The sequence below is a fragment of the Egretta garzetta genome, unplaced genomic scaffold (genome assembly GCF_000687185.1).
Source record: "Egretta garzetta isolate BGI_Z169 unplaced genomic scaffold, ASM68718v1 scaffold94, whole genome shotgun sequence".
Taxonomy (NCBI): domain Eukaryota; kingdom Metazoa; phylum Chordata; class Aves; order Pelecaniformes; family Ardeidae; genus Egretta; species Egretta garzetta.
In genome coordinates this window covers 7,702,955-7,713,200 of record NW_009259683.1, presented here as the reverse complement: position 1 = coordinate 7,713,200, position 10,246 = coordinate 7,702,955, and the positions used below count along the sequence as shown (strand labels likewise).

Sequence of the window (10,246 nt, the reverse complement as noted above, 5' to 3'; positions counted from 1 at the left end):
TCCTGGATGAAGTTGTACTTTTGCTTCAACATGAAGAAATACATCTGACTTGGCAGGTAAAACACAGTGAAGATGTCATGAGATACTGGGCCATAAAAGAAAACATAGGAAAATTATCAAATTATTTGTCTAAAATGTAAGTCAAATAAAGACATAAGCTTCTTTTATAAAGTGCAAGCCCCAAAAAAATAGTGATTTGGGCCAGAAAGAGACCCAAGTTCACATACAACTGTAATACTCTGATTTTATCAGCTAAGTCATTAGATGTGACAAGCTAGGTGAAGCGAAGCTTGACAGTAATTGCATTGTGGTGTATATACACAGATTCTCCAACGAGAGAGGAACGAGGTCCACTATCTTTGCTTCCTCATGTTAATAAGACAGCAATGACAATTCAAATACTTCAATAAATGATGAAAGAGAACAGCGTTACAAAACCCCCTCTAAAGTCCAGCCTGACTCACCTGACTTCCTTGCTTTCAAGGCAATGACAGCAGCCAGTTCTCTCTGTACCTAAAACACCAGGAAAGGAAAGGGTGGTTATAGTTACCAGTACAGTCAAGCAAAACAAAATGCAACACTGGTAAGGTAACGGCTATCAATCCTTTGGAGCAGTCAACTGTAAGTGGAATTATGCAGGTACTTGGTTTTGAAACTACAGCCACTTTTCCTAGCAAATCTATTTCCTTTTCAGCTGGGAATTCTGTAACAACTTTTTTTTTTTTTTTAACTTTAACTTCATGTAAATATTGCACATTCCTTAGGGGGTGGGTAATTCAGTAGTCCAACCTGTAATTTATTTGCACAGCATATCGCTTTCACAAGCACACACTTGAAGCTTCTTCCTTTCCTTGTTAAATGTTTGTTTTGCCTCTGCTGAGCACATTGTAATGCTGGATTTATTGTGTGACTCCAGGATAAGCGAGTTCTCCATGCTGAGGTTTGGCTGAGGTTCACATGTATAATTGGCATTCACTTTTTGGAGCTTTCAGGAGGAAACCACCTCTCCTAATAGCATGGCTGAGCATTTCAGAACCAAAATTTAGCTTGAAATGAATATGCAGAGGTAAGAGCTATCTGATTTCCAGATTTACAGGCTATCTCACTAGCCTGTGATGAAACAGCCCTGTCACGCTAGCCAACTCCCTTTCTCAGCATCTTGTCTCTGCATTCCTCCTATTTTCCCTATAATCTCTACATGACCAGCTACTGTCCCTTTAGCCAGCTCAACTCTATATCCACTTCTCTCCACAGGTCTTCATTCTTATGCTTCATACTTCCTCACCGCCATCGTCTGTCCCACTGCAGCTGCCTCAAGTGCCCTGCACTTGACCTATAGCACCCCAGGCACTCTCTCCTCCATACACCTCAGTTCTTCCCTTCCTCTGCCCCATCCACGTTCTCAGACCCTTCTGTATGCCTTCCAGCTTCTTCCAGTTTCCCTCATTTTCCCAAGAAGGCCTGTCTTTAGAATTAAAAAAATAATTATGGGACATTCCAACTATTTTTCTAGGGATTGTCTTATCTCTCCGTACAAAGTCTCCTGCACTGCATACTAGCCACCTTGTCTAACAGATCTATGCAAAGCTCAAGGCAGTGGGAGTTTTGACATCCAGTTTCTGAGAGCACGTGAAATTTAAAATGCACTCACAAGACATGTGGTATGGTCAGGATAAGGCAAAAAGCCCATGAAGGATCCCTGAAGTAATACAGTTTCTAACAACTGTCAACATCCCACTCTCATGACTCTGAAGGGAAGTTTGAAAATGTGAAACAAGAACAGTTAACGTTATATTGGTCTGAGCAGAAAGACAGACAAAACCACCCAGGACATCTCAGTACAATGGCAATTCCAGCATCCACTCATCAGAAACTCAGCAGCCGCCCAGCAGTACGCTCTACACATGGCAGAGAGCAGTCATATCAGAAGCCACATCCTTCCTCTGCCTGCATCCTTCCTTCCCTTGTGGCCAAGGATCAGGGAGGGTTTTTTTGCCGTCTTTGCAAGGTACAAGGATCTTTCCTACTCCTTGATGCTGCCCCACTGAGAGGGACAGAATTTTCTGCCACTCCAAGCAGGAAAATACGAAGGCAGTGCCACAGTTTTCTTAAATGTCATCCTGTTTCCAGCACAATTGTGCAAGCTGGCAGCATTACCTTCCCTTCCTTCCTTCCTGTACACTCATTCCCATGTCTGGAGAACTGTTAATCATGGTTACTGTAAGCATAAACTGCAAGTAAGATGGGAAAGAACAGCTCTCTGTGGAAAAACAACTTGTGTACTTGCTTGCCTGCAGCAGTTAATATAGACTAGTAACAATACATACAAGCTACCCAGAGTTAGAGTGGGATTTCAATAAAAGCCCAAGGTGTTTCTGAATAACATCACCACGACTTTTCATAGCTAAACTGCTCAGACCCTCTCCCTTCATTACACTCAGCAGGAGGTATCAATGTCGATGCCCCAATCCTGATCTATTCTCACAGGTTACTGACAATAAGAAACAGTGTACTGATGTCTCACCATTTTCTTTTAGCATATAATAAATACATTATCTCAAGATTAGCTTTAGGAGACACTAACTACAATCTGCAACAGTTGTAAACGTACCAATTAACCCCATCAAACAATTGAAAAATGCAAATCTCCCCGTGAGTGCAAATCTCCCCCCGAGAAAAACCCATCTTCTCAGAAGAAAAGGAATTGTGGTATCCTGCAGTTATATTTGCAGTATTGCTTTTGCTTATAAGGTAGCACTATTCAGGTTTGAGAGACAGTGCTAACATCACAGGCAATAAAAAGGCTGTTTTTCTGTATTTTGTCTATGTTATGCAAAATATCTCAGTTTGCTGTGTGCCAGGAATGCAGGTGGCATATTACTTAATCTGAGCAAAACCCTTCAGTTAAAGTAGAGAAAAAAATGCTCCTCTAGTCTTAATATTAAGCAAACGTTCCTTCGTCAAAGGGTTTCAACCTGACACTTTGAGCTCCCTCTCATAGGACTCACTCAGATCACAAAGAATTGGTAGCACTGAGCATCCTTCTGGTGTCCCTAGATTTCATCATCTATATGCTTTTGTCTATTTTAGCATAAATGCACTTGACATCTCTGCTGGCCACACAATTCCTGTGCATCATTACACCATGTACAACACTCATTCCTCACTGCACACATGCTACACATTATCATACTTCTTCCTAATAGGATTGCAGTTACTGCCGGTTTGACAAAATCGATAGCTGCACATCACATTGAAGATAATAATGTAGGCTTAAAGTAAAATACACATTCAAACAAGAGCTATGCCTACCATAATAAATTGAGGTATTAAATACAAAAAATTGGTTTATACATATAGCTCATCACTACAAAGCTAACACTATCTAAACAGTATCCCATTTTGAGTAGCCTTGCAGATGTCAAAACTGATTCAGTTTAAAGGCCAGCTTACCACACAGTATTTACAGAAATATTATGAAAGTCTGAAAGAGAACATTTTAAGTGTGTTATTGGCATGTTACAACATCTCTGAATCAGGTTTTTTTTTGCAATATGAAAGAGCAAGAGTGTGCATACAGAGTGGTACCCACGTATACTTCAGCTTGATTAATTACAAATGACATATTTATATGGTGAATCTTCTCATCTTCAAAGGACAGAGGTAGAGATTTTTTCAAAAGTAATTGACAACTGCTGTTCTTCTCTTATCCATTAATCTGGTCATTTTATCATAGAAGGCATAGTTGTGCATCTAGCAGACAGTGCATATAACATTTTTCCCCCTCTCTTTTTTCTGCCTGTAGAAGTCTTTTGTGAAACATTGTAGATGTAGTATTGTAGATGTTGAAGTGCCAAATAGGACTTCAGACTTAGAGACAAAGTGGCAATCCTTACAGAATCTGAAAATGAAATCCTGCAACAGAAAGCTCTAAACAGCAGGGTTTTGAAAAAGAAGAGAGTCTCTTTCACATTTTTGCTTCTCAAGTAATGATAGTTTGATGGACTCTAAATAAAAGTAGCATTGGCTCACTCTTTAAAGTACCAGAAAACTGTATTTCCCAGATACACTGCATTAACATCCTGATATTCTCTTCTGTCCGATCATAAGGTAAGATAATAGCTTTGCAGTGGAAACACTCATAGCCATCACACTGTGCTCTGGTTTTAGCATTGAATATGAAGCTGCTCTTTGGGACATGACATGGGACGCATGACAGCTCTGGAATGCTTCTTTAAACCCAGGAGTAATCATTGCATTTTCTTAAAAATTCATGACCAAAAAGATCATCCGGTGCAAACATATTTCAGATGGCACTTTGCACTGCTTGCACGTCAGCTGCCTTTACAATTTAAGTTTGATGGTGTTGTCTGTGCTGCACTGTAATGGAGCATATGATATTATGATATGAGCATATAATTCGATAGGCTCCCTTCAGTTATCTTGACTGACTCTGCTTCTTCCATCGTAGAATAAAGCATAAAGAAAAAGTGAGACCCCTGACAAGTTAGTTTCTTATCTTTTGTATCTGACTCTGCTCTTAAAAGGGGTGTATTCCATACATTATGCACAAATTAAGATGATGAAGTAACCTCTGCACGTTTTTTTTTTCTCCTGCTGTCTTTCTGACTTGGCATCAGTCACGGCAGCTATCGCTATTTCTACAATCTCCATATATGCTCTATTCTAGCTATCTTCTACAATCTCCATAACCATCACTTAAAACCAAAAGCGCGTTTCCCTAACTAATCAGTTCTAAACTGGCTGAATCGTCAAAAAAAACCCCCAAAAACCCACAAATTGTGCAGTGAATGTGAAAGGTGGAACTCTACAAGAGAAACACCACCTGGTAACAAAAAGCAGTAGGAAATAAATAATAAGAGAAAGGCCAACAAAGACAGACAGGCTACAGTAAAGAAAAAGAGGTGGAGAGAGGAATTCACCAAACTGGTACAGATGCCTATGCCTGTGCTAGTCACTCTATAACCCCTTCATAGAGAGTGCATACCTTACCAGCAGAGCCCTAGGTATGACTGTTTTTCCCTAAAGTAGACCTTCAAAATAAATCATACATTCAGCATCCTAAAAGTGCCTGCTTCTTCTCCCTGGCTGTAAGGAGTGCCTGGGGAAGCTAGCTCAGATGTAGATGCCTGCCATATGGCCACTTATATTTAGGTGAGGTGAGTTCCACTCTCTGCAACAGCAATAATTTTTACAGAGTTATAGAAATATATAATTAGACCTTATGTGCGTGCACACTTACGGTTTTTCCCGTGCTCTCAGATGCTAAAACAGTCATTTATATTTTAGGCACACAGATTCCTCCAATGTTGCTTGGGCTGGATCTTCACAATCAGTTTACGTTTGAAAATTTGGGAATTTAATCCCCCAAAAAAGAAAAGCTGACACAGAAACATCCTTCTGATCTGACACGGAATGTTTTATTCCATTACAAGAAAAGCAAAAGAAAAAGCAGAAGAGTTGGTGGTACTACCAACACTGATGGGATGTGAACCTCCAAACCTAGAAATGTACAAAAAAACTTTAATCTCTGACTGCTTTAGCGCTAAGTGAGGTTTTTGGTATTTTTTTCACTTCTGAAACACTGGTCTGAAGAGTATTGTGAACAGGATTCTAGATTATGAATTCTTCAATGAAGACTAGTTTGATTCTGTACAAAATACCTAAGAATTCGGTGAGCCAAAAAGCAAAACATTGTGAACACATTTCCAGTCATGGCTAATACCTTCATTTTTGGTTTCCAGATCCTTCTCACAGGACTCCCTTTTTTCCATACAAATTCTGAAGCTGGCAGCAAAAAAACCCTGATAACCTGTATTCTGGTGAGTCCAGCTCTCTGCTGAGTGGTGCAAGCTGAGGGTTCAAATTCCCCTGGGACACCTAAAGGTTCTCCATAAACTTGCAGTGAGTACTTTAAATCCCAGTCTGCCGTATAGAGGAAAAGCAATATTCTGGAGGGATAAGAGGAAGAAGTTCATATACAAATGTTAACATTTGGAGGATTCCGCTCTGGTTTGACGTCTTTTCCCCAGGGTCAGACTAGAAAATCATTATACAGAGCCTGCACAGTTTTGTGGAAAATCAGAAAATGTGGGAAAAAAGATCAGCCTTTTTGACACCACCATGGCAATAGATGGGTCTCAGGCCATCTGGAGATGCAACTGCCTAATTTTTCTTTAGCTAGTTAGCTACAGCAATAAAACGGTTCATTTAAGAAAAAAAAAAAAAAAAAACAACCAACCTGTCCATGTGCCCTGCTGCTGGAATCACATAGGATGTGGTTCAAAGGTTTGACCTTGCAAGCTAGATGTGAAGCACTCTGACCTCACTGTCAATTACTCACGTTTAAGGATATGCATTTTACTCAAGTGTATCCAGCTACAGTTAGATCCAGTTCTTAAACTCAGAAAGTCACTTTGTTTTGTTGAGTGCTTCCCTTTTTTTAACTGATGAAAAACCATTATTCTTCTACTTTTGAGAGGCAAAGCTTTTGAGGGATACTAGCAGTGTTTTATAGAGTTGGTTTTTGAAAAGATAATACCTTTGCAAAAAGTATTCTATGTTGTTCTATTTTTTCTCTCTATGGAACTAAAAATGGAGGATAATGAAGCTCTGATTTCTCCTGTTAAGTTAGGAAAAAAAAGGTAGAAAAAACAAGGAATTTGAATATAGAGAAAATAAAAAATAAAAACCAATTTTAAAATACAAAATTTTCTCATGCCATACAGTTTAAATTATCTTTGTGTAAGGTTGAGCATACAGACTCACTGGCTTTCCAAACACATTACAAAATATCTTTTGTGAAGACATTTGTCTCTACAAAATACAGCAGAAATTCTCCTTCCCTTCCATTTTTCAGCAATTTCAGGATAGTAATTGATCCCTTTTACTTAAAATAGCTTTTATCCTCATGCCTTTTTCATGACAACTCCACCCTGCTTGGTTCGCTTTCGTATCTGTACTTTCTCATGTACTCAAAATAGAACTAGCGTAATTCCAATGTTTTGCTGATACCATGATTAAGGCATGATGTTCGCAGAACCATACAATCACAGAATGGTTGAGGTAGGAAGGCACCTCTGGAGGTCATCTGATCCAAACCCCTGCTCAAAAGCAGGGTCGGCTAGAGCAGGTTGCTCAGGACCATGTCCAGCTGAGTTCTGAACATCTCCAAGGATGCAGACTCAACCACCTCTCTGGGTAACCTGTTCTACTGTTTGATCACCCTCACAGTAAATAAGTTTTTTCTTATGTTGAAATAGAATTTCTTTAATTTCAGTTTGTGCCACTGCTTCTTGCCCTGTCACAAGACATCACCGAGAAAAGCCTGGCTTTGTCTTCTTTATTCCCTTCCATCAGGTATTTATACACATTGATAAGATCCTCCCATAGCCTTCTGTTCTCCAAGTTCAACTCCCAGTTCTCCCAGCCTGTCCTTGTGAGTCAGGTACTCTGCTTCCCTGATAATCTTTATAGTCATTCACATACACTCCAGTATGTCCACGTCTCTTGTACTGGGAGTTCAGGACTGGACCCAACACTCCAGATGTGTCACACCAGTGCTGAGTAGAGGGGAATGATCACCTCCCTTAGCCTGAGGGTAACACTCTTGCTAATGCAGCCCAGGAGGCAGTTGGCTTTCTTTGCCACAAGGACACATTTCTGGCTCATGATCAACCTGCTGTCCACCAGGACCCTCAGGTCCTTTTCTGCAAAGCTGCTTTTCAGACATTCAGCCCCCAACCTATAGAGGAGCATGAGGTTATTTCTCCCAGATGCAGGACATTGCATTACCCTTTGTTGAACTCCATGAGATTCCTGTTGGCCCATCTCTCCAGCCTGTCAAGGTCCCTCCAAATGGCAGCATGCCCATCTGGTGTATTGACCACGCCTCCCAGTTTTGCATCACCTGCAAACTTGGTGAGGGTGAACTCTGTACCATTGTACAGTTTATATTAGATGAGTGAATCTAGCTTAATCTTATGGAGTCCTGTCTGACTGCTTCTTAGAACAATGATCTTACAAGAAGATAAACAAGATGCACCAAATTCTAGCACAGACAGGATAAGCTATTCTTTATTATGATGGAGTTTATTGAGGCTAAACATAGTTGGGAAGCCAGATACCCAGGCTTCCCAGGTGGGTGTCCTCAAAAGCTTATGACAATCTATGCCAGGGATGCCAAGGCCCTTTCTCTCCCTTTCTCCCCCACTCCATCATTGTCTTCACGCTGATATCCATTTGACCAAGAGGATCCAAGTGTAAGCTACCTGGCAGAAAAATCACCATGAGCCTCCAAATTGGTCTCTCTTGGGCCATGAATAGCATGGATTACAAGAGCTCAGGCTGCAGCAGTCCTTGCCTGGACTGATTTTAATAGCTTTGGAATTGCACACTGAGACCTCAGTAAAGCTTCCTCCTTTCAAAGACAGAAAAGTAGTTTGCATTACAAACATCTGCTTACTAAGACTAAGTCTTTAATTTGTAGGGATCCAAAACATGACAATATTTCAAACATGATCAGTACAAACTTTGATGCAGTGACCTTACCGCAGAAGTGAGACGAGCAAGAATTTCAGCATTGGTTTCTGCCGTATCTTCTATTTTTTGATCAGGCCTTAAAAAATAAAAATAAGATTTTATTATTTCTTTCATTCTGTTTCAACATCTTTTGATTCCTGGAAAGCACAGAACTGTGTAGCCACAGGCACTAATGTAAAGGGGCTTTTGAGATTCCACATCAAAACGATGACTGCAACATGTCAATAATTAATTGTGTCAGTAACGACAGAGTACACCCTTTATCCCTTGCTGTCAAGAACTCTTTTGATTGGTCTAACATAAAACAGTGAAAGAATTCTTCAGGTATAAAAATATTATGAAGAACTGAAGAATTCTGGACCTTCTTAGCTCAGAGTTGCTTATTTGAATGCATATTTTGCTCTGCTAAAAACATACTCCATCAATAGACCGAAGAGTTTTCCATCTGCTCACCACCCAGCTTTGCTGAGGTGTGGAGTAACACCTATGGAATGCAAGCTCACACAGATAAAAGCAGACAACATCAAAATCATTATGTGACACATGAAGTTTCATATTTAAAAAAAAAAAGTGAAAATGAAAAGAATACATGGAAGGAGCCATAAATCAGCAAACTAAAGCAACGGCTGAGAACACTGTTAGGTTGTCTTGACAGTCACTCACAAGACAGAGCGACTTAATGTGCCTTTGCAAAAGTGGGGCAGTGCAGGAAGAACCCTTCTAGAAACTGTCACAGAAGTCTGGCCCTCGTGGGAAAAGCCACACGAAAGCTGCTGTAGACAGCATGGGATAGGACTGTGTTTTTCTTTAAAACAGTTTAATTCCCATCACTAAAACATCTGCGAGCCTTTCAGAAGGTTTATTGACAATCAGAAGAAAGATACCAATATGATAGGGGTATTACTATGGGAAGAAGAGAAACAAAATGCCCTTGAGATCTTTACTTTTCATGGTATTCAAGAAGCGTGGCATGCCAGCAAACTGAACAGATACACAGAACTGCAGCTGCTGTAATAAACACAGATCCCAGGTATTAGTAGAAGCTTCTATCTTTGACTAAATTATTTAATTGCTCATATGCCTTGATGTGAGAGAGATGACAACATGTCTGGAATATGCAGCTGGTATATCGTCGTTCTTACATCCCATGTCTAAAAACTTCTTCCCCTGATTAAAAAATTAAGGTAAAAAAGCACAATGTGACACATGTGTTAATTTGGGGGCAAGCATATTCAGACCAAAAAGGTAATTCAGATTAGAAATCACAATTATTTTCACAACTGTCTTTCCTACTCAAAGAAAAATGTGATTTAACATTTTAAGTGTTATAAACAGCCCAAAAGAAATAAATGAATGTAGTTTCATTTACAAAGACTGATTTATTCAGTCTTTCTCTTTATAATTTGGAATGAGATTAGAATAATTGACCTCTTTAGATGCTTATGTTTCCCTACGCACCTGATCTCTTCTGATCTCTCAGAACCAGGCTAGGACCTGATTCTTCTAAATTGGAGGCAAAAGATAGCATCTCAGTAGACGCAGCCACAGATGCAGTCTACAAACCCAGAACAGCATATAGCATAGCTATTTCTGTCTTGGGCCTTTATCACTTCATCTTCTATTTAAAAATACTCCCAGTATTCATCTGCATATGAGCATCGAATACTTCTGAAACCATTAATAT

General features: G+C 39.8%; 1 protein-coding gene across 1 annotated transcript in view; it reads right to left on the bottom strand.

Moving 5' to 3' along the window:
- The window catches only part of RAPGEF5 (Rap guanine nucleotide exchange factor 5), a 131,980-nt gene that overhangs the window by 112,163 nt on the left and 9,571 nt on the right, over positions 1-10,246 (bottom strand). The window contains exons 6-7 of the mRNA XM_009638615.2: positions 8,572-8,638; positions 465-513 (exon numbers count right to left, since the gene is read on the bottom strand). Coding sequence (XP_009636910.2) covers positions 465-513; positions 8,572-8,638 — 116 coding nt within the window. The remainder of the gene's footprint in view (positions 1-464; positions 514-8,571; positions 8,639-10,246) is intronic.